Here is a 26,350-nt window from a genome sequence, read left to right as displayed (position 1 = left end):
CAGCCTCACCCCAAACAACTTTCTCCTCCTGCTCAGCTCCAACCTCCTGCCTGACACTTTCTGCCCCTTGCCCCTTGTGCTGTCCCTGGGCAGCACTCAGCAGAGCCTGGCCCCAGCCTCTTGCCCCCCCACACATCATATTTATAAACATCAATAAGGTCTCCTCTCAGTCTTCCCCAGGCTAACCAGCCCCAGGGCTCTCAGCCTTTCCTCCTCAGACAGCTCTTCCAAGCCCTTCATCATCCTCACTGCCTCTCTTGGACTCTGTCCAGTAGATCTATCCCAGCCCATCTTGAACTGGGGAGCCCAGAAGTGTCCCCAGCTGTGCAGGTCTCTGATTCTACAGAAGGCCCTAAACAGAAATGCCATGCTCATGCTCTGTGCTGATGAAGCCCTTCTGACCTTCCAGATCAAGCAGAGCTTTAGAGCTGCAGCCCTGAGGGGGGCCATGGACACAGTCAGCACTCAGGAGCTGATCAGCCTACAGACCTGAGGACACCAGGACCAAGCCAGCCTACCTTCTTTTTCCACCCTCAGCAGGTGCTGCAGGAAAGACCAGGAGCTGGGAGCAGAGGAGCTCCCTGCCTGCCCTGGGACAGACACTGTGAGTGGCTTTCTTGAGTGAGCCCCAGGACCTATGTGCTGGCCCAGAGCTTCTGCTGCCAGTATCAGCTTTGACTGACAGGGAGCTGGTAGAGACAGGACCCCACAGCCCCCAAATTCTGGCTGACTAAAGCAACCAAGAGCACTGTGGGAGGGCAGAATTTGGCACTGCAGTGCCCTCTGCCCCACAAACAGTACTCCAAGAGCTCTCATTTGGGCCACTCACCTGCAGCTCTTGGAGACAGCCATCTGAGGAAGGTTTCTCCTCAGCAGTTCTTTCTGCACTGTTGTTAATGTCATGTGAGGGAGGCTTGACTCTGAGCTCTGAGTGGCCTGGTGATGGCTCCAGAAAGATTTTGAAGAGGATCTTTGTCTTTATCAGCTTTCTCCTCTCTTTGGCAGACCCCAGCCCTTCCACAGACAGTGCTGTGTTAAGCCAAGAGTTCCCTCTTTCCATGGCCTGTTTCCTGCCCAGTTCTTCTTCAAGGTGATCCCTGGAATCTGCAAGAGACTCATCAGGACCAGCTTCTTTCTGGCTCAGAATTCCTGTAGTGTGGGCAGCAAGACTGGAAGTCTCACCTTGAATCATTTGTGTATCTTCTTTTGCACCAACTTGGGCACCTTCTGCCTGTTTCTGAAAGCCAAAACCTTCCAGATCTCCATTCCAGATCTCCCATGGGTGTCCTTCTGCTTCCTGTGTTAGCTGCAGGTGGAAAAAATACACACATGCAGAAAGCCACATCCCCCTGGGCCTTCACAGCTGGCAATCAAACAAAGAGGGACTGTAAGGGTCAGCTGCACTGCAGGCACCATCTGGGACCACCACACACCACAGGACCAGGGAAAATGGCCTCAAGATGCACCAGGGCAGGTTCAGGTTGGACATGAGAAGAAACTTCTTCCCTGAAAGGGTTCTCAGTGCCTGGCCCAGGCTGCCAGGGGGGTGGCTGAATCCCCAGCCCTGGAGGTGTTTCCCAGAGGCAGAGCTGTGGTGCTGAGGGCCATGGCTCAGCCCCAGCCTGGGCACAGCTAGAGAAGAGTTGGGCTGGAGGAGCTGGAAGGGCTTTGCCAGCCATGACAATGCTGCGATTCTATAGCCTACAGGATCAGACTGCACTGGGCTGGAAGGGCCAACTCCCCTGCAGTCAACAGGCACATTCCCAACTAGAGCAGGCTGCTCCCAAGCTGGGAAGGGTGGCTGATATCCCAGCAGGCTGTGCTGCCATCCATCATGACCTGGCCAGGATGGAGAGCTGGGCAGAGGGAGCCTCATGAAGTTCAAGCAGGGCAAGTGTAGAGTGCTGCACCCAGGGAACAACCCCCTGCAGCAGCACAGATGAGGGGGGGGCCTGCTGGGAAGGAGCTCCATGGAGTGAACAAGATCTCTCTCATGAACAATGGCTGAGAGCCCTGGGGCTGAGAGCCTGCAGAAGAGAAGCCTCAGAGAGGATCTCAGCAATGCTCAGCAAGAGCTGAAGGAGCTGTGGGGGGCAAGAGGCTGGGGCCAGACTCATCCAGACTCATTCCAAGCTCTGTCATTCTGTGATAGAAAGAGGACAGAGGCTGTGGTGGGAGAAGGGACTGGGGACTCTGCTTGCTGTCAGGTAACAGCAGCTGCCCCACTGCAGACCACCAGACAGAGGGGTTGCAGTATCATGGCCTGCACACAGCACTCTACAACCTGCATTCCTAAGTCTTCCAGGGAGAACTCCAGCAGCTCCTCTGCCAGGTCAGGAATGAAGCTGGGCTGCTCCCGGTGGTAGATGTAGAGCTCTGCATCGCCCTCAGAGTCTGACTGCAAGCAGAGAAATCAAATCAGAGCTGGCAACACTCACCTAGACCCCAGCTCTGCCCTAACAAACCCTGGGCTGTCTCTGTCTGCCTAGTGCAGACAGGAGTTTCTTCTGCAGGTGCACTGACACCCAGCCTCGGCAGCCCAGGCTGCCTGACAGGGGCCCAAGATCTGAGCCAGCTGCAGAACCCTGCCAGAGGCTGGGCTCTGCCTGGCAGCCCTCTGAGCAGAGGCATGGAAGGACTCCCAGGTGCCTCTTGGCCCTACCTCAGTCCCCACCACAGAGCAGCCAGGGCAGGGAGCTGGGAGGGGCAGCAAAAGGGCCTCAGCAGGCCAGGCCCAGGCCCAGGGCATCGAAGGGGAGCGAGCGGGTGGTGAGTGTCGAGCGGAGGAACCAGCTCATCAGGCAGTGGTGTGGTGGGGAGGGAGGCCACAGGCCAAGCCTCAGAGACATTCAGAGGTAACAGCCTGGAGGAAGCAGGATGAGCCCAAAAGCAGAGCCCCTCCAACACAGCACAGCCCAAGACCAAAGGCACAGAGCTGGGATGTGGGTGGGAGCCCCAGCTGAGGCTGGGCAGGGCCATGAGGCCTTGATACTGCCACCAGGCCTCCCCCAGCCACTCCACATCCAGAGCAGCACAGGTCCTCAGCTGGGCAGAGCTTAAACAGCCTGGGACATCCTGGAGGCTTTTGAGGCCCTCCTGGGTGTGTTCTGCTCTGACAAGAGGCTTGGACTTGGTGATCCTCAGAGGTCCCTTCCAACCCCTACCAGTGTGTGACTTGAGATGCCCCCCTGGGCACAGACACCACAGTGAGCTCAGGCAGGACACAGCTGCTGCTTGCCCCCCTGCTTCCCCTGGGATCATTTCCACTCTGCAGAATCCTCTCTCAGCCTGGGGGAATTCATTTTTCTTAGCATGAAGCAATCTGCAGCAGAACTTCCTTCCCCTTCATAAATTGGATCTCAGGTAACCAAAGCACTGCAGGGCACAGAGCAGGTTTGTCAAGACCCTTGGGGAATGAGGAGCACACCCACTGAGGTCACAGGTCTCAGATGCATTCACAGATTGCACTGGCTTGGAAGGGAGCCTCCAAGGGCATCCTGCCCAACCCCCTGCAGGCAGCAGGGACAGCTCCAACCAGAGCAGGCTGCCCAGGGACACAGCCAGGCTGAGCTTCAATGGCTCCAGGGATGGAGCCTGCACCACCTCCCAGGGCAGCCTGTGCCAGAGTCTCCCCAGCCTCCCTGTGCAGAACTCCCTCCTGGTATCCAACCTAACTCTGCCCTGCTCCACTTCCAAGCCATTGCCTCTGGTCCTATCCCCACAGCCCCTTCTGAGCAGTCCCTCCCAGCCTGCCTGCAGCTGCCCTGTAGATACTGAACTGCAGCTCTGAGGTCTCCCTGCAGCCTTCTCCTCTCCAGGCTGCACAGCCCCAGCTCTCCCAGCCTGGCCCCACAGGGGAGGTTCTGCAGCCTCTGCTCATCTCTGTGGCCTCCTCTGGCCCCTCTCCAGCAGCTCCAGGTCTCTCTTGTGCTGGGGGTCCCATACCTGGCCCCAGCCCTGCAGGGGAGGTCTCCCCAGAGGAGAGCAGAGGGGCAGGATCCTCTCTCCAGCTCTGGCCACCCTGCTGTGGCTGCAGCTGTGGCTTGGCCTCCTGTGCTGCCAGTGCCCATTGGCGGCTCCTGCCCAGCTCCTCCCCCAGCAGCACCCCCAAGGCCTTCCCTGCAGGGCTGCTCTCAGTCTCATCCCCCACAGCCTGGACTACACTAAGGTATCTTCACATAGTAGCAACCACTCAGATGAAAGTGCCACACTGGAAGTGCAGACTCAGCAGCCTCCCAGGAGCGGGAAAGGGCTCAGACAAGCAGCTCTTGGGAGGCACACTGCAGGCAGTGTGTAGGTGCCACAGGCTGCCTCAGCTCCTGCAGCAGAAACCTTTTGCCAGGTGACAGATCCATTGATGTTGAAGAGTGTTCAACAAGCCTTAGAGAACAGGGTCAGGCACCAGAGGAGAAGAGTGCACACTGAAACAAGAACCCCTGAACATAACTTCTGAGTGGTGGGGCCTCAGTCTGTACCACACAGGAGCAGAGCAGTGGCACCAGTGTGCTCAATCAGGAAAGCAGAATGTGAGGCAAGGGGCACTGAGAAACAGTGAGGCAACACAAGCTGTGCAGGAGGGCAGTGGTGGAGCCAGGGGCAGAAGACACATCATAGATTCATTCATGCATTCAGGGACCTTCAAGATGATCCAGTTCCAATCCCCTGCCATGGGCAGGGACACCTCCCACCAGCACAGCTTGCTCAAGGCCTCATCCAGCCTGGCCTGGAACACCTTCAGAGAGAAGGCATCCACAGCCTCCCTGGGCAACCTGTGCCAGTGTCTCAGCACCCTGGAACAGGTTCTCAAGAGTCTTTATCAGCACTTTATCCCTTAGAGCCCACTGCTTCTGGGGATTGATTAATAACAAGCAACAATAAATACTCCATGGAGACATTTCTGGCTCCTGCACTGCTCCCAGGGCTCCTTTGTGTCCCTGGGCCACACCAAGTTAGAATGAAATCTATGCTGTCCAGAGGGAAGCCATCCATGTCTGAAAACTAACAAAGGACTTGGATCTGCACAAAAGGTCACAAATCACAGAGTGGTAAGGGTTGGAAGGGACCTCTGGAGATCATCCAGTCCACCCCCTCGAGTGTGCAGCGTTGGGACAGTCTGAGCAGGGAGCCCAGCAGCTCCCCAGAAATGCTTGGCTAAAGTGACTCTTGCTTTTGAGTCAAGGGAGAAAGAAAGGCAAGCTCCAGTGCTTACTGTGGAGCTGTCAGAGCCCAAGGAGGGCAGGTGATCTCTCACTGCAGCAAGTATGGCTCCCCACTGGCATGTTCTGCTGCTCTGAAGAGACGCTGCGGGAGGCTCCGAGGGATGCTCTGTGTCCTCACTTTGCCCTCCTGAGGCCATCTGAACAGCCTCCCTTCACTCAGGTGAAAGCTGAGCCTAAGCACACTCCATGAAAGAACAGAAGGGGTAACATCAGTACAAACCCAGACCCAGGCCTGTGGACCTGGGGTCAGCAGAATCCTCAGCACTCCCAGGCTCTGCACTGTCAGCAGGGAACAATTAAATCTGCAGCTCTGGAGTCATTGCTTCCCACCTCCTGAGTCCAGAGGGCTGAGAGCTTTCTGCCCTGCTCACCACAGCCACCCCTAACTGGGCCCTCCTGGGGGGCAGCTTCACCCCTCCCTTCTGAAGTGTTTTGGGCTCTCACAGCCAGCCTGAGCTGTAACTGCTGTCAGCAGAGCATGCTCCCACTGCCTGCCTGGCTGACACCTCTGCTCTCAGCTGCTCTCTGCTCCTCTTGCCTGTTTCTCTCATGTTCTCTCCTCTCTGATGAAAGGATTTATGTTTGCTTGTTTTCACTGGGTTTGTACAAAAGCAGTTGAAAGCAGGCAGCCTTTTGGCTGCTGACCTCTCAGTGCTCACAAAGCAGGCACTGTCCTCACACCTTCCTTGATGGTCCAGACAGCACAGTGTGGGCTGTCCTGCACTAACAAGGTAATGACTCCTTTTGGAAGCCCTCTGGAAAACCATGGCTTTCAACATTTTATGCCACAGCTGAGTGGTTTCCTGAGGACTCAAACATGAAAGCAAATCATTTCTGTTTGGCAAGAGGAGCGTGGAGCTGGTGACTGCAGTCTGTTCCATGCTGCATTGTCTGCTCCCAGGTGACACTGCCAGCATTGCCTGCACTGCTATGCACTGATGACACTTCTCTGAACAAAGGGAGACTCTTCTCATTCTCTGGCAAGTTCACAACTTGCAAAGCACCTTTGTTGATCCTTCTTTTGCCTTAGCCATAGTGGTGGCTTTGTTCACGGGAGACAAGGCCTGAATGTGGCTCAGGCAACGGGAGGGAAAGGCCCCAGGCTGGGCACCAGGCTCTGACAGTGAGCAGAGCTGCCTGGGACTGAAAGGAGGCCCATGGGGATGGAAAAAACCTGCCAGGGCTCCACCTCTGCCAGCCTGAGAGGAGGCAGGCTCCCAAGGTTGATGTTAGACAGGACCTGATTTATTGGTCACCTAGGAGCAACTCTAGGCTTCAACCCAAGGGCAGTCTTGTTGAGACAGCTGTAAGACAAGCAGCACGTTCTGCAGAGTGGTGCCAACTGAGACTTGAGATTCCCCATGCCACTGGGCCTGACATGTCCTGCCACACCACCTCAGGAGCCTGCTGTCTGTGAAAGCAAGGCATCACAGAATGGCCTAGGCTGGGAGACCTTAGACATCATCCAGTTCCAACCCCCCTGCCATGGGCAAGGACACTTCCCACCAGCCCAGGCTGCTCAAGGCCTCATCCAGCCTGGCCTGGAACACCTCCAGGTGGGGGGCAGCCACAGCCTCCCTGCACAATCCATTCCAGACTCTTACCACCCTTGTAGTGAAGAATTTCTTCCTAAGCTCCAACCCAAACCTATTCTCCTTCGATTTAAATCCATTTCCCCCGGTCCTAGCGGTGGACACTTTTGTAAAAGGTTCCTCTGCAGCCTTCCTGCAGGATCCCTTCAGCTCCTGGCAGGCAGCTCTGAGGAGCCCCTGGAGCCTTCTCCTCTGCAGGCTGCACAGCCCCAGCTCCCTCAGCCTGTGCTCCCAGCAGAGCTGCTGCAGCCCCTGGATGATCTTTGCGGCCTCCGCTGGACAAATCTACCTCCCTCTCACAGTGGGGACACCGAACTGGGCGGTGGGGAGGGAGGCTGGAGGCCGTCTCCAGAGGCACGCAGCCCGCCACAGCCGCGGGGATGAGCTCTGCCCCGGGGCCGCCGCAGCCCCGGGCAGCTCCCGGGGCCCCGCAGCGGCAGCTCCCTGCCTGCCCCGACACGGCGGCCAGGCTCGCGCATGCGCCCCTGCGCCCCCATCGCCATGGCGACGGGGCCAGCGGCTGCCCGCGCTCCCGCCCCACCGTCCTTCCCCTCCGCTCCGCCGCCCCTTCCCCTCACTCCCAGCACCCACCCAGGCTCCTCCCGGCCCCTTCCCCGCCTCCTCAGCCGCGGCCTGGGGTCCTAGCAGCGGGATAACACCAACCGCCGTGACTTATGGAGGAAAACCAGGAGTGGCCGCTCAGCCGCAATCCACGACTGTCGCGACAGCGATGTCGGCGATACGCTGCTCGCTTCTATCGCTACGCCTTGTCTCTCTCCCCCCAACCCCTCCCCGTACCTCAGCCGCCGGTTCGGCTCCTCCCGCCTGCTAGGACCGCCCCATCCCATTGGCTATGCTCTGCCCCGCCTCCTCATAGGCGCGCTTTTGATTGGCTTAGCGCAGCTTCCTCTTTCCGCCGCAGAGGCTTATGGGTATTGTACTCGGGAGCGGCCGCTGATTCCCATCTTCCTTTGCGCCGGGGAGCAGCTTCCGGTGGCGGCGCTCAGCGGGTGTGCAGGTGAGGCGCGGAGGGGTGCACAGCGGGCCGAAGGCTGCGTTGCGGTGGCTGCGGGGAGGGACGGTTCGGGTGCAGCCTCCTAGGTGGGAGTCGAGGCGGTTGTGCTTCGGTAGCTGCAGTCTGCCGGCTCCGCCATGGGGTAGGTAGGCCCAGGCCTGGCCTACACCACCGCGGAGCCAAGAAGCGCCTCAGGGGGACTCTTTCGATGAGACGAGCGGCCTTGTGTGCCTCTAGGCAGCCGAAGCCTGCCCGGCGTCGAGCCGCGGGGCCTGTGGTGTCTGTGCTGCTGTGGAGTGCTGTGCTGTGCTTTGTCTGGTACAGCCTTTGCTGACAAGCGGGATCCTGCATGCGGCTCTTGGGGTGGCTTTGTGTTGAGCTTTTGGGCTGTATGATGTGCTTGAGAGTGCCAGGCTGATGGTTGGGGGCCGTGGTGTATTTTAACGTGTGAGAGTACCAGGTGCAGATGAGGAGCTCTCATCGGAAGGACCTGTGTGGGTGTGAGGAAGAGATTGTGAGAGAATGTGAGACAGCAGTGGTGCTGTCTGATGAGTGGTCATTAATTGGACTTGTTCTGTGTTGGGCACTGGTTGCTTCTCGAATCCCTTCTTGTTTAATGTGGCTCTTCTGCCACTCTTTCATCTGCTGTCACTTGTTTCTTGGGCTTAGCCTCAAAAGAAAAGTGTATTTAGGTGCTTTTTTTGTTGTTTTCAGAGGAAGCTCTTACATTATATTTCACTTTTTCCGCTTTTCTCCCATGCTCAGACAGCAAACTCTGAATCCAGAGCAGTGTGGTGTCTGCTCCCTGCTCCAAGTCACAGTGCTGATAAGTAGCTGGATGCTGATGAAGCAAATACAATTAATGAACAAGCTTATGGGGCTGAGGAAGGGCTCTAACAAGTGTTAACTACTCTGCCCCGAGGCAAGAGGACAGCCTGTAAATATTCAGAAGGTCTCTGGCTAGCTTATGCTTAGCAACCCAGCCCCTGCTGGTAATCCATCATAGTACTTAGCTGTCACAAGGAGTTTTGTGGCCTTTAACCAAACTCTTCCATGCTGTGGCTCAAGTGATGCTGTGATGCTGGCCCTGGCCACAAAGAGCAGATCAGTTCTGTCCTTCCTGCAGCAAGCACCGGTGTGTTTGAAGGCTATTCTCCTAAGTACCTTCCAGGCATCTCGTCTGTAGTCTAGACAACCCTGATTTCGTTCCAGCCAGCCTTGATCACTTTTGTTGTTCTCTGGATTCAGTTCAGCTGCCTTCTGTTTTCTCAGGTGCTTACCTAGCTGAAATGCTTCAGGTCAGGCTGGGCTGAAACACCAGAGTGGAAGAAAGGAGGAAGGCAGAGCACAGTGCAGGTGGTAGGACTGGGGTCAGGCACAACCTTTCTGTCATGCCAGTGTTGCCCTGCTGGCTGTGGGCTTGGTAACTAATGCCTTCTGTGGGGCTGACTGGCAAAGACCAAACACCTGTGGGGGCTTGTAGTTAATTTAACTAATTAACAAAAGGGTTCTGCAGAGGGAGCAGTGAGCTTCACTTTCACCTCAACCTGCTTCTCCAAGCAGTTTTGAAGCCCATGGACACACATTTCTTGAACACCTCCAAGGATGAGGACTCCACCACTGCCCTGGACAGCCTGGGCCAGGTCTTGAGAACCCTCAAGGGGAAGAAATAGTTCCACAGGATGGTGTCATTGAATTGTGGAATCCTTTGGCTGAAAAAGCCCTTTCAGCTCATCCAGTTCAACCATTCTCTAACTACTAGGGCTGGGGCTGAGCCATGGCCCTCAGCACCACAGCTCTGCCTCTTGGAAGCACCTCCAGGGATGGGGATTCAGCCACCTCCCTGGGCAGCCTGGGACAGGGCGTGAGAACCCTTCCAGGGATGAAGTTTCTTCTGATGTCCAACCTAAACCTACCCTGGGACAACTTGAGGCCACTTCCTCTTCTTCCTTGGGAGCAGAGCCCAAGCCCCAGCTGGCTGCAGCCTCCTCTCAGGGAGCTGCAGAGAGCAAGGAGGTCTCCCTCAGCCTCCTCCAGGCTCAACACCCCCAGCTCCCTCAGCTGCTCCTCCCCAACCCTCTTCTCCAGACCCTTCCCCAGCTTGGCTGCCCTTCTCTGGCCCTGCTCCAGCTCCTCAATGTCCTTCTTGTAGTGAGGAGCCCAAAACTGAGCCCAGGATTTGAACTGTGACCTCAGCAGTGCCCTGTCCAGGAGGACAATCCTTGCCCTGCCCCTGCTGCCACACTACTCCTGATCCAGGCCAGGCTGGTGGCCTTGGCTAGCTGGGCACACCCTGACTCATCTTCAGTCAGCTGTTGACCAACTCCTCCAGGTTCTTTTCCCCTGGGCAGTGAATCCTTCTGAGGAATGAAGCTTGCAAGCAGTTATCTATACAAAGAAGATTTGCTGTGGGCTTAGCTGCCCAGCAGAAAATGTAGTGGGGGCAGGCAAAGGTCAGAGTTGGTGGTGTGATGTGAAGTGGGTGAGATGACCCTGCAGGGAGGGCAGAGTGCTGTTGGAATCTCCAGCTGCCAGGCTCAGGTGACAGACAGAGCTGTGGCAAAGGGCTGCTTATGGAATGCCAAACTGGCACACTCCTGTGAGTGCTTCAAGTGATTAATCTGCAATCACTGCCTGAGGCTAGGGCTGGCAAATAACCTGCCAGGAAGCTGCCCTGGCTTTATCAGCAGGATGGTGGCCAGGCTTGGATGATGAATGGGCAGGGGCAGTGCTGCTGAAGGTGCTTCCACAATTTCCAGGATCCACAGAGCCAGGACTGGGCTGCTTCTGAAATGCTGACTCAATCTGCTTCTCCCTAATGAAGTGTGCACCTTGTTCAGGTGATGTGACCCACCTCTGAGAGCAGGGGGCAGCTGTTAGTAATGACAATGCCTTCAATTGAGTGGAGCCATCCTATGATAGAAGAGTGCAGAAAGAGCAGGAGCATCCAACACATGCACTCCTTATTCCCTCTGGATTGCAGAACAGGCAGACCAAGAGCTGCATCCTGAGCATGCCATCAGCACTGCAGTGGAGTTTGGCCTTCTCTTGGGGATGGCACCCAAGGCTGCCTTGGGCATGTTTTGGTTAGAAGGGGGCAAATAAAGCCACTGCTGCTGAAGCATGAGACTGGTTGGGGTTTAGCATTGTTGGCTTATCTCTTTCCAGTGCATTCAGCTCCCAGAGAGAGGAAGATCTGTCATCAAAAACTCCTCAGCAAGTCTTGCTGCTTCAGGCTAAGGAGGCCATCAGAGGTAGGAATCTGGCCCACAGTACCCCTGAGGTGACCTCACCTTCCAAGCCCATACTGGGGCTGTGGTGCCAATCACACACAGAATCACTTTGCTTGGCAAAGACCTTTAAGATGGAGTCCAACTATTATCTAACTCTGCCAAGGCTGGGGCCGAACTGTGGCCCTCAGCACCACAGCTCTACCTCTGGGAAACTCCTCCAGGGCTGGGGATTCAGCCACCTCCCTGGGCAGCCTGGGCCATGGCTTGAGAGCCCTTGAAGTGAAGAAGTTTCTCCTCATGTCAAACCTAAACCTCCCCTGGTGCAACCTGACACCATTTCCTCTCATCCTATCACTTGTTTCTTGGGAGAAGAGCCCAAGCCCACCTAGCTGCAACCTCCTTTCAGGGAGCTGTAGAGAGCCAGAAGGGATCACACAACATCTGGTTGGAAGAGAGCTCCAAGCTCATCCAGTCCAACCCCCCACCCAGCACTGCAGGGTCAACACCAAACCATGTCCCTAAGCACCAGGTCCACACACTGCTGGAACATCCCCAGGGATGGTGACTCCAGCACTGCCCTGGGCAGCCTCTTCCAAGGTTTGAGAACCTTCCAGTGCAGAAATACTGCCTGAGCCTCCCCTGGAGCAGCTGGGAACCATCTGCTCCTGTTGCTTGTCACCAAGAAGAGGCTGCACCTTCCTTGCTGCAGGCTCCCTTCAGGCAACTGTAGGGAGCAATGAGGTCTCCCCTCAGCCTCCTCTGCTCCAGACTGAACACCCCCAGCTCCTCCCTAGCCCTGTTCTCCAGACCCTTCACCAGCTAAGCCCTTCTCTGGAGGCACTCCAGCCCTTCGGTGTCCTTGTAGTGGGAGGCCCACCGCTGCCCCCGGACTGGAGGCGTGTCCTGCCCGGTGCCGTGTGTGGAGCCGAGCGCCTGAAGCTGCGCCTGCCTGGCCCAGCCCCCGGGGCCCTGTGCTGGGCCCCCCTGAGCTGTGCTCCCTGCCGCAGGCTGCCATGTCGGAGCTGAGCGACGAGGCCAGCGAGTCGGAGCTGCTGAGCCGCAGCCTGTCCATGTGGCACGGGGCGGGGCCGCTGCTGTGCCGGGAGGAGCTGGACGTGCCCCTGGACCTGCACACTGCCTCCTCTGTCGGCCAGGACCAAGTGGTGCAGGAGTGCATTCAACGGTGAGCAGGGGCTGGGGAGGGCACCTCCTGCCGGGGTGGGCTGGCCCGAAGCGGGCTGAGGCACAAAGCTTCGAGGGGAAGGCTGCTGGTAAAAGTGAGCCCCCCAGTCACTGCTGGAGGTAGTGCTAGAGCTGGTAGGAGCTTCAGAACTGGGATCTCTTTCACAGAATGGCTCAGGTTGGAAGGGACCTCAGAGCTCATCTCCTCCAACCCCCTGCCATGGGCAGGGACTCTTGTCAACTAGACTGTTGCCCAAGGCCTCATCCAGCCTGGCCTTAAACACCCTCAGGCAGGAGGCAGCCACAGCCTCCCTGAGCAGCCTGTGCCAGAGTCTTACCACCCTCACTCTGAAGATCTTCTTCCTCAGCTCCATTCTAACCCTGCTCTGCCTCAGCTCCAATCCATTCCCCCTTGGCCTGTCTCAAGACAGCCCCAGGAAAAGTCCCTCTGCAGCCTTCCTGCAGGATCCCTTCAGGTATTCTTCAGCCTTCTTTCAGTACAGTGATGGTAGCAAGAGTCTGCACTAGCCTGCTTTGATCTGCAGCTCCAAGACAATAATTCAGCTGAATTCTTTTGTGTTCTTTAGTGGAGATCTGGATTTAAACAAGAGGAACTGTGGGGGCTGGACTCCACTGATGTATGCCTCCTACATTGGCCATGACACCATTGTGCACCTGCTGCTGGAAGCAGGGGTGAACGTGAACATCCCCACCCCAGAGGGGCAGACACCACTCATGCTGGCCTCCAGCTGTGGAAATGAAAGTGTGGCCTACTTTCTTCTGCAGGTGTGTATCCATAACCCACAGGTAAGGCCCTGGTGTAAATGCACAGGGCAGGGTTTTCCACTGTAGAATCATGGACCTGTGTGGGGTGGAGAAGCCCTTTCTGACTTGTGGCATGGGAGCAGAGCCCAACCCCCAGCTGGCTCCAGGCTCAACTCCCCAGCTCCCTCAGCTGCTCCTCCCCAACCCTGCACTCCAGACCCTTCCCCAGCTTGGTTGCCCTTCTCTGGACCTGCTCCAGCCCTCAATGTCCTTCTGGGAGTAAAAGGCCCAAAACTGAGCCCATCATTACCAGTGGCCCTGCTGGCCACCCCACTGCTGGTGGGTGCCAGGCTGCTCTCTTGGCCTCTTGGGAACTGTTACCACCAGTGGCAGCCGGGGGCTGAAACTGTTGGTGTGACAGCACAGAGGGGTGGTGGTTGAGAGCCCAGCAGAAGGGGTGCAGTAAAGAACCTTCCCTGTTGCCCTGAAGCAAGGTGCAGAGCTGGAGATGAAGGACATTCATGGCTGGACTGCCCTGTTCCACTGCACCAGCGCCGGGCATCAGCAGATGGTCAAGTTCCTGCTGGACAATGGGGCAAATGCCAACTGCAGGTAAGGAGCAGTCTGTCACTCACTTCTCAAGGGTCTCAGGTGTGAAAGCAGAAGTTGAGCACAGCCAGGGAGAAGGCCTCTGCTTTTGTCTTTGCTGTGCTGTAGGAAGCCTGGCACACCCCAGGGCAGGTGGCCTGCAACTGAGCAGTGAGCTCAGGAGGAATTGGAGAACTGCTGCTTTAGTTAGAGGCTGAGCTCCAAGGGCAATGAGGGCACTTTAAGAACACAGGAAATTCAACAGCAGGCCTTGTACAGTTCATGTTCTTAATTTGAAGATCACTCCCCTGCCCTGGGACCTGCCTCTCCATTTAGACATTGGGTTGCTTTGTGAGCTCCTGCAAACCTGATTTGTGTCTCTGAAAGGCAAGCCTGCAGCTGGCAGAGTAACCTGTTGCTGTGCAGCCAGTAGGGAGGCACTGTACTGGGGGTTTTACTCAAATAAACCCCAGGGAGCAGAGGAGCAGCCAGTGCATGGAGTGTTTGATCAGCAGAGGGCAGGGGCCGGAGCTGCCCTGTGAGGGTATGGCAGGGCCTGCAGCATACCTCATCTGATTCTCACACTGATGGGTTTGTTCTCTCCCTAGAGAGCCAGTGTATGGATACACACCTCTGATGGAAGCAGCTGCTTCTGGCCATGAGATCATTGTCCAGTACCTTCTCAATCATGTAAGTGGCCACAGGCAGCTCTTTGTGCAGCTGAAAATCTGCTTCCAGCCCTCAGCAGCAGCCCCAAGGCTGACAGCAGACTTCTGTCAGCGTTCTGTTTGATCTGTGGTGGCACATACCAGGATACCTGCTCTGGTTTCACACTGCCCTTGCACCAGCAGGAATGAGGTCTAGCTGTTCAGGTTTCCTCTCCAGTTGAGAGGTGTCCCTGCTTGTGGCAGGGAGGTTGGAGTAGGTGATCTCTAAGGTCCCTTCCAACCTGATCCGTTCTGTGATTTAACTGAAGAGTCACTGGTTGGAGAGCAGCTCCAGCAGTAATCTGTGTTGCGTTTACAGGCAGCTTCTGGCACCCAAAGGCATCCTGTGGGTGCTTCTGCCTCCAAAAGCCTATGAGCATGCATGTCTCCTGATGGTACTTTGTTTCTAACACCCCACTGAGCCGGTCCAGCCTGTCTCCAGAGGGAGGCAGCAGCACAGACCGCTCCCCAGATAGCCTGGCTCCCTGGGGCGGTGCACAAGAGCTGCCGGGCATTCGGGACTGGCAAAGTGAATAGCCTGTTAATGGAGCTTGAACTGCCTGTCATGTTTATCAGAGGTGAACCTGGACTTCTAATGGAGCCAATTCTTTGGCTGCTTTGTACACAGTCCCCTCTGCTGCCCTTCAGCCAGGTTTGGTTTTCCCTAGGGAGTGAAGACCGATGTCAGGGACAACACCGGAGCCACCGCACGGACGCTGGCCATGAAGTATGGCCACACCAAGATTGTGGGGCTGATAGATCTGCATGCAGCCCCAGTGCCCAAGGTCTTCTGCAGGGGTCCAGGTAACAGATGTGTCTGGCTTGTTAAGGTAGCAGCTGAAGAGAGGTGTCTGATGTTGGGGGGGCGTTGCTGTGTGAGTGAGGTAGTGCTCGCTGTCTGTCCTGGGAATGCCAGCACTGCTAAGGATGGAGGAAGCATGGATCCAGCAATTGTCTGCTGGCCCCTTGCTGACCTGCTTAAACTGTTTCACCTCCCTTTTAACATTTCCTTTCCTTCCACTGCATTTCTGGAACTAGTAGCAAGTGCAGTAGGTATCTGAACGACTCTGCTGCTAATAGCCTGTGTTTGCACTGCAGGGAAATATGAAGAGCTGAGTTCCTCAGATGAATCCTGTTCTGCTCCCCAGAGACAGAGACCTGTTCGTAGGACCAAGGGCCCCAGCATCCATGAGGGGCCCCAGGCTTTGGCTGAGATAACAGCAGCTGGAATTGGGGGAAAGAAGCAGTCTCGCTATGGTGAGAGCAGTGAGAAGCCTGAGTCCTCTGGGCTCTCCAGTGCCTTGCAGCTGTTTGGTTTTGCTTCCTTTGGGGTTCCTGTGTGGTTTGTACAGTAGCAGTTGGTGAGGCTACCCAGCCTGTGGTTTGAAAAGAAAACCCCTTGAGCTTCTTGTTAGGGCTGGACAGTGCTGAGTGGAGCACTTGTGGGACAAACACTGTTCTGACTTCAGTTACTCTTCCTCTGAGCCCAGCTGCCCTTTCTGAGGTGGGCTCAAAAGTTTGAGAACCCTCCTCAAGCAGATGACAAAGGAAGTGGTCACAGAAGCTAAGGAGCCTCTGATCGTGGAAGGGAGGTCCCTGCTCCTAGGCCTGTCAGTTTTGTCCTCCTCTATGCTTGAAGTAGTACTGATGGTGAGATTGCAGAACCAGTAGCCAAGAGAAAGGTGATCCCAGTTCAGACATCAGCTTCTGGCTGCAGTGGTAGGTCTTCAGTCTGTGGTAGCCATGGATATCTCTCAGGCTGATTGGAGTAGCCAAGAATATGGACAGCTGGACTTGAAAGCATTCTCAAAGCTGAGTTCCTTCTCTTCATGCAGAGATGTTACCCCAGTGGCTGTGCTGAGTGAGCTTCTGAAGTGGCACAGCTGCTGCTAATGTTGAGCACCCATGCAGAGGGCTTGGTGTTGCAGAGAGTGGTTGGCTCTCAAGCAGATGTTTTCCCCTTTCATTTGAGTATGAATAGGAGAGGCACTGCTGGAAGCTGCTACTTCAGGTGCTTCTCAGCACTGACTGAAAACCAGCTGATGTGTATTGGTGTGTCACAGGCTGTAGGCAGGTGCCTTCCTCAGCTTGCTTCTGTGCTTTGTAGAATGAAACCTGCTGGTTGAGGAGACAGGGGCCTGGAAGTGATCCAAGAGGGCTGAGTGGTCATTTTCCTGCTGGAGCCTCCCTGGTAACTTGTCTGTTCTCTTGCACACAGAGCAGGTCCCTCCTCAGGGCTATGTCACCTTCAAGGATGATGGCAGCTGTGAAGCAGATGGTATCAGGAACAGGGATGTTACCTCTCCAATTAATGAGCAGGATGTGGAGAGCAGCAGCAGCAGGGGTGAGTCCTTGTCTCAGAAGATGGTCTGGCTGGCAGTGCACACCTGGCTGAGAGACCAGCCCAGGGCTTACACCTTCCTGTCCCGTGAAGCTGTTGAGGATTGGAGTACCTCTCAAGAAGAAGAGCTGAGAGCTGGGATGGTTTAGCCTACAGAAGAGAGAGCTCAGTGGGGATCTCAGTTTGTACAAGCACCCTGATGGGAGGCTGTGAAGCAGGTGGAACAGCTGGGGTCCAGCAGCAGGACAAGAGGCGCTGGGCACAAACAGGAAGCCAGGAGGCTCCTTCTGAACATCAGGCAATGCTTTCTGCCTGCTCTTTGAGAGACTGCACACAGGGCTGGGGTGGTCTCCAGCCTTGGAAATGCTCCTGGGCAGCCTGCTGTAGCTGACCCTGCTTGAGCAGTGAGATTGGACAAAAGGAGCTCCAGAGCTGCCCTTCAGGGAAGGGTCTACAGGCAGCTCCTCAATTAACAGCATGTCAGTGCCTTGCTCTAGGCCTTTCCTCAGCTCCACTGAAGGCACTGCAGGCTTGGAGCAATAATCCCTTCTGCACCACAGAGCCAAGAGTCCCACAGAAGCACACTCAGCTTTCTACTTCTCTGGGGTGTTAACTGCACTTGGGGGAGGATGAGTGCCTGGGATCAGGTGTGATGGTTCTGTCTTGGAACTGTCTTGCCATGAGTGCTGCATTTGGAGCCTTGCTCTGGGTTTCTCCTTTGTGTGGTAAAGCCATCACTGAGTGTAAGGAAGTTGAACCTCAAATTCTACTTTTTTGCACCTGTTCCCTTCCAGAGGAGAATGTTTTCTTCACCAACAACTTAGGAGCTGTCAGGAGCAGCAGCAGCAGCAGTGAATGCCTGCCCAAAGCCCTGGGAGTCAGCAGCGAAGGCTCCTTGGAAAGCAATGAGGTGAGGTTTTCAGTTTGCCTTGCTCTGCCTGCAGCTTGGCCTCTGTTGTCACACTTCTGCAGCCTGCTGTGACTCAGCCTCCACAGGAAGCTGCAGTCCCAGCCTGAGTGAGGACAGGTCCCCACAAGGAAAACAGCTTCTGTACTGGAAGGTTATGGGCTGGCTTGTTTGTGCTCTGGCTAGTAGCCAGCTCAGGGTATGTTCACTCTGGAACAGGTTGTTGATGGCTAGTCAGTAACTGGAGTTCTCTCCAGCTTCTAGCTACAGGGTGGTAGCTGTGACCTGCTGGAGATGGCCCAGTCCTGCAGCTTGGGGAGGGAGCAGTAAGACTGAGAGAAGCACAGCAGTGTTGTTGGCACTTCTGCAGTGCAGAAAGGGGAGGGGGTTGGAGGCTGTTCCTTGGTTCGTGTCACAGCTCAGGTGGTTCAAGTCATGGCTCTGGAGCTGCTGTACAGAAGGCTGAAGTAGCTGAGCAGAAGTCCTCTGTATCTTGAAGAGCTTCTCACCAGTGTGGTCTCAGTGCACTGTATCAGTCCAGGGACCATTCAGCACTGCTTTTTGCTCTGGCATGTTGCCCCCTAAACTGGGATTGCAAGAGCCTGACACCATCCCATGGCACCAGGGTGGTATCTTGGGGTGCCTTGACCCAGCCCTTCCTAAGCAGGGCTTTGATAGAATCACAGAGTTGTTTGGGTTGGAAAAGCCCTGCAGCATCAGCAGGTCCAACCAGCAACCCAACCCCACTATGGCCACCAAACCATGGCCCTAGGTGTCATGGCCACAGGTTTCTGGATCCCCTCCAGGGATGGGGACTCCACCACCTCCCTGGGCAGCCTCTGCCAGTCCCTGACCACTCTTGCAGCAAAGAGATTTTTCCTCCTCTCCAACCTAAACCTTCCCTTGAGGCCATTTCCTCTTGTCCTGTTCCTTGTTCCTTGGGAGCAGAGCCCAAGCCCTGGCTGAAGCCTGCTCTCAGGGAGCTGCAGAGAGCAAGGAGGTCTCCTTCAGCCTCCTCTTCTCCAGGCTCAACACCCCCAGCTCCCTCAGCTGCTCCTTTCCAGCCCTCTTCTCCAGTCCCTTCCCCAGCTCTGTGACCCTTCTCTGGACCTGCTGCAGCCCTCAGTGTCCTTGGGGTGAGGGGCCCAGAGCTGACCCCAGGATTCGAGCTGTGGCCTTACCAGTGCTGAGCACAGGGGCATGATCACTTCCCTGTTCCTGCTGGCCACACTATTGCTGATCCAGGCCAGGCTGTTGGTGGCCTTGTTGGCCACCTGGGCACACCTTAGCTCATCTTCAGTTGCTGTCAACCAGCACCCCCAGGTCTTTTCCCTCCAGGCAGTTTGCAGCCACTCTGCCCCACACCTGCGGCATTCATGGGGTGGGTGTGACCCAAGCGCAGCACCCAGCACTCTGTGGAGCACACCTGATCTTGGAGCTTGGCACTTGGAGTCTGCTCCTGGTAGCTGTGGGGATGGTGACACCTTTGCTTGATCATCCCTCACCTTTCCCTTCTGTGTTGTTCTGTTCCCTCTGCAGGATTCTGACCATGCCAGCAGCGCCTCCAGCCGGAAGCAGGCCAAGAGCTTCAAGAGCAAGAGTCGCTACAGCAGCAGCGACAGCCACTGGTGCCACTGCCTGGGCAGGGCTGGGGGCTCTGCTCAGCCCCCTGCCTATACAGGCCCACAGGTAACTGGCCACCTTGGCTCTGAGGGGCTGCAGACTGTCAGGCATGGGAGATTCTGCTAAGCTGCTTCTTGGCCCTCTCAGACAGGAGGGAAGTTGTCACCTTGGATTCCAGATCTGCCCAAGCTGAAATGCTCCAACAGTGGTGCCAGGAGCTGTCTGCTTGAGTGCTGCTGCTGCTTACAGCCTTGTTCTAGAGCCTTCAAGTCTGGGGGCTTGCTCCCAGACAAGGATGTGGTGTGGCTGGAGTAGATGTTGCTCTGTCTACCTGCTCTGCCTTTGCTACAAGAGGCAACAGCTGCAGGAGGCAGCCCAGTCCTGTGGTGTGGCTGTGGAGAAGGCAGTTAGCCAGGGCGAGGCTTGGTTGCTGCTAGAACCCAGGAAGGCACAACAGCAGCATGAGGAAGCAGATGGGAAACCAAGCTGGGGAAGGGTCTGGAGAACAGGGCTGGGGAGGAGCAGCTGAGGGAGCTGGGGGTGTTGAGCCTGGAGAAGGGGAGGCTGAGGGAGACCTCCTTGCTCTCTGCAGCTCCCTGAGAGGAGGCTGCAGCCAGCTGGGGCTTGGGCTCTGCTCCCAAGGAACAAGGGACAGGGCAATGGCCTGAAACTGTGCCAGGGGAGGGTGAGGTTGGAGAGGAGGAACAATTTCTTTGCTGCCAGAGTGGTCAGGGCCTGGCAGAGGCTGCCCAGGGAGGTGGTGGAGTCCCCACCCCTGGAGGTGTCCCAGAACCCTGGGGCAGAGGTGTGGTGGCCGTGGTGGGGCTGGGTTGCTGGTTGGACCTGCTGATGCTGGAGGGCTTCTCCAGCCCAAACAGCTCTGGGATTCTGTGTCAGGAGAAGTGCTAATGCTGCTGTCTGTGAGGGTGTAACTCTGGGCTGGATGGGCTGCAGGACCTGGCTACGCTGCTGGAGCAGATTGGGTGCCTGAAGTATCTGCAGGTGTTTGAGGAGCAAGATGTTGACCTCCGCATCTTCCTGACCCTCACAGAGAGCGACCTGAAGGAGATAGGCATCACGTGAGTGCCTCTCCTCTTCTCCCCTTCCCTCCCAGGCCAGCCCCACAGCCTGGCAGGAGGCTTTCTCCCCCAGGTGCTTCTCCGTTCCTCCCATCTCCTACACAAGTTCCCCTCGTCCTTGCCTTCAACAGCCTCCTGAGTTTTGAGGGGCCTTGAAGGAACCAGGAGACTGCAAAGGTCCTCATAGTGTCCCCTTGAGGCTGAGGAAAAGAGGGGGCAGGGATTGTTCCCTAAGTTTGCCGTTCTCCCAGCAGCCTGTTTGGGCCAAAGCGGAAGATGACCTCTGCCATCGCGCGCTGGCACAGCAGCGCCCGGCCGCCCAGCGACGCCCTGGAGCTGGCCTACGCCGACCGCCTGGAGGCTGAGATGCAGGAGCTGGCAATTCAGCTCCACAAGGTGAGCCTCTGCCCTGGGCAGGCTTTAGCACGCCTCTGCCACCTCTTTGTATTGTGCCTCTGATGGAGCAGCTCCTGCAGGAAGTCCAGGGCAGGCTGCAGAGCTGCTGAGGGGCCTGGAGCAGCTCTGGGAGCAGCAAAGGCTGAGAGCCCTGGGGCTGAGAGCCTGCAGAAGAGCAGCCTCAGAGGGCAGCTGAGCAATGCTCAGCAAGAGCTAAAGGAGCTGTGGGGGGCAAGAGGCTGGGGCCAGGCTCTGCTGAGTGCTGCCCAGGGACAGCACAAGGGGCAAGGGGCAGGAAGTGGCACCCAGGAGGTTGGAGCTGAGCAGGAGGAGAAAGTTGTTTGGGGTGAGGCTGCTGGAGGCCTGGAGCAGGCTGCCCAGAGAGGTTGTGGAGTGTCCTGGTGTGGAGAGCTTCCAACCCCCCCTGGGCACTGTGCTGCTGGGCAAGCTGCTGTGGGTGCCCTGCTGGAGCAGGCCTTGGGCTGGGGGAGCTCCAGAGCTCTCTTCCAACCTCACCCTGCTGGGATTCTGGAATGGACTAAAGGAGAAGACAGAACTTCCATGGGACACATTTGGTGCCCAGTAGATAGGATTCACTTAGTGTTAACCAACCTGCTCTTCTCAAGCATGGAGCACAGAGGATGAGGTCCTTATGTGCCTCACATCCACCTGAGAGCTAAGAAGGTGTGAGGGACAGCAGCTGCTGCTCTCCCACTGTCACTTGTGGTGAAGGTGAGCAGCCTGGGGGGCAGCCTTCTGGCCATTTGGGGTTTCTGGGCCTCCTGAGAGCCTTTCCAGAGAGGAAGGGGCAGCTGTCAGTGGTGGGGCTGGTCTTGATGTGGAGAGAAGCTGTCTCAGGGTGCAACCTCTGCTCCAGAGGTGTGAAGAGGTGGAGGTGATGAAGGGCCAGGTGTGCCAGGAGCAGAAGCTGCGTGCGGTGGCTGAGAGCTGTTTGATGGAGCGGGATGAGACCTGGAATGCCATCCAGTGCCAGCTCAGAGAGGCCCAGGCCATCACCAAGGATGCTGGAGTCCTGCTGGATCAGATCAAGTAAGTCATTCCCAGGAAATGGCACTGAGGCTGCTGGGAAGGGGGCTCTGGGCCATGCAGAGATCAGAGGTCACCCTGGCAGCCTTAAGGTGAGGCAGAAGAGCTCACCAGGCATCTAAACCTGGTTTGGGTCCTGCCTGACTTCCTCTGGAGGAAAGCCACAGCCACATGAGCAGATGTGAAGCCCCAGGTGGCTGCATCAGCTGTGACCAGGCTGATTTGCAGAGGTGCTGGTAGCTCCTGCTCCAGCTAGAGGGAACCAGAAGCCTTAGAGTTGTATTTGTGCTTCTGTGGGATCCAGTGCCCAGGGTACAGCTTGGTGCTTGGGTGAATGCAGGAAGGTTTCTGACTTCCAAACCTTCTCAAAGGACTATCAAGGTGGCCTTTAATGCTCCTGCTTGCAGATCCTGGCCCAGCAGCAGTGGGCTCTGCTGGCTGCCCAGCCAGGGGAAACTGGCTTCCAGCAGAGCAGTATGCCCAGCTGCAGAGCATCTGTCCTGCCTGCTGACTGAGGAGCTGAAGCAGGCTGCTGGAAGGGCCCTGCTGTGCCCTGTTTGATGGCAGAGAGCTTGGTGTGCCTCTTGTGCTTCAGCTTGGTGCCTGTCCTGAGCCAGCTCTCCTTGCCTGGTAGGAACCTCAGCTCAGGTTTGCTTCTGGTCTAAATCAAGCACAGCCCCTGGCTTAGGCTTTGTCTTGCTTACCCTGCTGCCTCCTCTTCTCCCCCTGCAGCTCCTGTGTGGACAGGGAGAGATGGGGCACAGTGGAGAGGGCCCCAAGCTTGGTCTGGGGCACATCCTCCTCTCCTGGGAAGGAGCCAGGAGCAGTGACCCTGGGGCCTCGGGTGCGGCCCCTCGGCGCCCCAGCAGGTACTTGGAGGGGTGCAGACTGGCACTGCCTGTGGCAGCCCTGATGGCCTTGCTCTTGTTTGGCAGGTGCTGCCAGGCAGAGCTGTCCTCACGCCTCACCCAGGAGCCCTCTGCCAGCAGGGTGCTGGGCACAGAGCTGCAGCTGGGCACTGGCGAGCACAGGCGGCCCGGGGAGCCTCCAGGTGAGGTGGGCACGGGGGGGTGGCTGAGCAGCAGGCAACCCAGAGCCAGCCACTGCTGGAAGGGTGCAGGGAGAAGTGGTTTGCAAACAGCTGAGCAGCCAAAGCCTCAAACTGAATGTGAGAGCAGCTTTTTGAGCTCCTGGAGTTCCTCAGCAGCTTGTGGCAGGGCTGGGGTCTGGCAGATGTTTGTGGCCACAGCTGCAGAGATGCAGCACCCAGTGGGAACTGCTGCAGGGGCCTGTGGCTTCCCACACTGCAGCCTGTGGCTGCCCTGGGGGCACTACCACAGTGAGAAGGGCTGAGCCAAAGCCATAGCTGCCACCCTGAGCAGGGGGCAAGCTGCTGGACATGGCTGAGCTGGGCTGTCCCATCAGCTGCTTAGAACAACCTGGAATTGTTTAGGTTGGAAAAGCCCTCAGGATGACCCCAAGGTCACCCAGTCCAACCCTCAATCCAAACCTACCACATTCCCAGGGGCCATGGCCACAGGTTTCTGGAGCACCTCCAGGGATGGGGACTCCTCCACCTCCCTGGGTAGCCTCTGCCCGGCCCTGACCACTCTTGCAGCAAAGACATTTTGCCTCTTCTCCAACCTAACCCTCCCCTGGCACAGTTTCAGGCCATTGCCTCTCTTCCTATCCCCTGAGCCTAGGGAGCAGAGCCCAAGCCCCAGCTGGCTGCAGCCTCCTCTCAGGGAGCTGCAGAGAGCAAGGAGGTCTCCCCTCAGCTGCCTCTTCTGCAGGCTCAAGACCACCAGGCCACTCAGCTGCTTCTCTCCAGACCCTTCCCCAGCTTGGTTGCCCTTCTCTGGACCTGCTCCAGCCCTCAATGTCCTTATGCTGGTCCTGAGGCCTGGGACATTTGCAGAGCTTTGCTCCCTGTTGCTTGTGCTCTAAAGGTGAGACAGGTGGAGATCTGCTGATCTCTGTCCACTGCATTTGAGCTCTTCAAGTTGCTTTGAACCTAGGACCCAGCCAACACAAAATCCAATTCCTAAGTGGCAGAAGTGCCAGAAGCCCCCAGGCTTGTCACAGGCAGTCCCAGCTCTCTTCCCCTGTGACTCAGAACCCCTGAGTAGAACCCCTGTGGATGTGGGTGCCCTGTCTGCCCTCTGCCCCAGTGAGCATGCAGGTGATGGCTGTGTGGTTGCTCTTCTGCAGTGCTGGAGGGGTGGCCACCTTCCCTGGAGTCTCTGAGCTTGCCTGAGCTGTCAGCTGTCCTGGAGCAGTGTGTAGGAGAAATGGGTAAGGTGGGCAGGGCTGGGCATGTGAAGTGGCTGTGCTGCTGGGGAAGCAGGGCTGGGCCAGCAGGGATGTGGCTAAGGACCACCAACCACCCCCCTCAGCCAGGGGGGCTCCAGGCTCTGGTGGCTTTGTGCACTTCTCCCTGCAGCTCAGGCTCTGCTGGCAGGCAGGGAGCCCAGGCTGGGAGCAGGGGGTGTTGCTCCCTGAGCAGAGCTGCTTGTGCACTGCTTCCCAAGGCCTCTGTGCTGATGGCAGCAGCTCGGCCCAGCAACGAGGGGGGAGGCACTGCTGGTCTGGGGCCAGGGGAGGGCTGTGCTGAAGGCAGCTGAGCAGGGGCTGGATGCAGGCAGCTCTCTGCTGCTTGCTGGCCCCTCGCTGACACCTTTCCCTTCTGCTCTGCCCTCAGGAAAAGCTCTGCAGACTGTGACTGCAAGCCTGCAGAGGCTCCAAGGCCCGGGGCAGAGCTGGCTGGAGCCGCAGTGAAGCAGGAGGGTGAGTGGGAGCCGGGCAGCCGCCCAGGGCCGTGAGCAGGGGGGGCAGTGCCGCGGGGCGCAGCCGGCTGCTGCGTGCCCAGGGCTGGCAGCCCTCCCCATGCCCCCACGGCGGGCCGCGCCCCGCCCCTGCCCCGCCCCGCCCCGCCCCTGCCGCGCCCCGCCCGGGCTGAGTGCCGTGTGCCGCCGCAGGTGCCGACGCCGGGTGACGCTCCACCCGCCAGCCGAGCCGTGCCGAGCCGGCGGCGCCGCCGCTCTGCTGCGGGGCCGCAGCCGCTGCTGCACCTGTGGGAGGAGCCTCAGCCACCAGAGGGCGCCCCTGGGAGGAGGGACGGCAGGAGACCGCAGCCCAGCAGCTCTTCGGGCCTGGCTGGTTGGGCACAGCATCGCTTGTGGGTGCCAGGAGGTGAAGAGGAGCAGCACGGGGTGCCTCTGCCTGAAGAACTCTCCTCTGCCTTAAGCCTCCTGCAGCCCTTCTTGCTCAGGGCTGGCTGCTGGTGGCAGCTGGCCACAGCAATCCAGGAATTCTCCTTCTCTGCATCCCATCTTTCCCAAGGCCCCTGCCACCTGCCCTGGCTCCTCCCGTGCCATGTGGATTGGCACAGCACACGAGTCCTGGCACAGCCCCGGGGAAGGTCTGGGGCAGTGAGGAAGGCTCCTTGTGGGTGGGCAGAGTGAGCTGAGTTTGGCTGACTGCAAGGCTCATGCAGCTCCAGTTCCTAACTGGGATCTCTGCCCTGCCATCCCCAAACCTCTCTCTCTACCCAGGCCACCCCAGTCCAGTGCCTTCCCCAGGAGCTGCTGGGGGTCCTGTTGTGCAGTGCCAGAGAACTTTTGGTTCTGGGGTGAATGCTTTATGGCAGAGTCTGCCCTGGTTTGGCAGTGCCAAGGTCTCGCTGCTGATAGCAGTTGCAAGGCAGATGTCCCCTGGCAGGGACAGGGCTGAGGCTGTCCAGGTCTCCTGGGCCTCTGGCAGAGGGCTGGGGCAGGCACAGGAGCTGAGGGGTAGGTGGGCAGCAGAGGTCACATCCCTGAGGGAGCTGTGCTGCAGAGCTTTGCTCCTGCACTGCCTGCCTCGGAGTTCCAGGCTGTAGTGCTTGGAAGTGGTTCTGCCAAGGCATTGTTGTGAGGCTGCCTCCAAGGGCTGCAGGGGGAGGCTCTCAGCAGAGGTCCTGCCCCATCTCCTGCAGCTGGGGCAGCAGACACCAGGGTGCTGGGAGCACTTTCTGGTGGTGTGAAATGGTGCCCAGTGACTCTGCTGCTTTGCATGGGGGAGGGGAGACAAAGCAACAGCCAGCAAACCCTGAGCTCTGAGTGGTGGCCTGGAGTCTGGGAAAGTCCCTTTGAGCAGAGGCAGAAACTCTGAGCTTTGCACCTTGATGGCAGATGCCAAAACAGAGAGACCTGTCTGGCTTCATCCTTGGAGCTTCTGCCAGCTGCCCCAAGCCACACAGCCCTGACAGCTGCTCTGCAGCAGGGCCCTCTTCCTTGGCTGTCCCCCACAGCTGCTGTGCCTCCTGGGGACAGCACTGAGGCAGCTGTGAGCCTGTGCTCCTTCCTGCTCCTGTTTAACCTTGCCTCCATCTCAGTTTTCCATCCTCAGCAGGTGCCAGGGGCCTGGGCACCTGGCCTGGCTCTGCAGCAGGCAGTGGGGCAGGGCTGGGGGAGGCTGCAGCCTCACTTGTGAGGAGGTGAAGCCAATCCTAAAGCAGCAGCTGTGAAAGCTTCCCAGAGCATTGAGACTGTGCTGGGAAGAGTAGCTGGGGCTTGGTCCTTCCTTCTCTGTTGCTGGAGCGGGGGTGGAGAATGCCAAGGCAGCTGCCCTCCCCTCAGCCTTGGAATAGCTGGGGCTGGATGGACCTTAGAGACC

General features: G+C 57.6%; 2 protein-coding genes across 2 annotated transcripts in view; one reads left to right on the top strand and one right to left on the bottom strand.

Moving 5' to 3' along the window:
• Positions 1-5,937, bottom strand: part of DNAAF8 (dynein axonemal assembly factor 8) — a 111,781-nt gene extending 105,844 nt beyond the window's left edge. Inside the window, 3 exon segments of the mRNA XM_054161256.1 lie at positions 830-1,273; positions 2,270-2,398; positions 5,210-5,937. Of these exon segments, the coding sequence (XP_054017231.1) occupies positions 830-1,273; positions 2,270-2,398; positions 5,210-5,356 (720 nt within the window). The 5' untranslated portion in view covers positions 5,357-5,937.
• Positions 5,938-7,793: 1,856 nt separating this feature from the next.
• Positions 7,794-24,472, top strand: ANKS3 (ankyrin repeat and sterile alpha motif domain containing 3). Its single transcript, XM_009898839.2, has 17 exons — positions 7,794-7,829; positions 10,995-11,080; positions 12,067-12,242; positions 12,829-13,027; positions 13,497-13,618; positions 14,203-14,284; positions 14,970-15,105; positions 15,400-15,558; positions 16,520-16,645; positions 17,437-17,552; positions 19,089-19,238; positions 20,127-20,251; positions 20,506-20,647; positions 21,525-21,697; positions 22,630-22,745; positions 23,906-23,989; positions 24,396-24,472. Exons 3-17 carry the CDS (start codon positions 12,073-12,075, stop codon positions 24,470-24,472), a joined length of 1,977 nt encoding a protein of 658 aa, XP_009897141.2. The 5' UTR covers positions 7,794-7,829; positions 10,995-11,080; positions 12,067-12,072.
• The last annotated feature ends 1,878 nt before the right edge of the window (positions 24,473-26,350 follow it).

Source organism: Dryobates pubescens, chromosome 4 (genome assembly GCF_014839835.1).
Source record: "Dryobates pubescens isolate bDryPub1 chromosome 4, bDryPub1.pri, whole genome shotgun sequence".
Taxonomy (NCBI): domain Eukaryota; kingdom Metazoa; phylum Chordata; class Aves; order Piciformes; family Picidae; genus Dryobates; species Dryobates pubescens.
The sequence above is the reverse complement of the archived record's forward strand: the minus strand, read 5'-3'. Positions and strand labels throughout refer to the sequence as shown.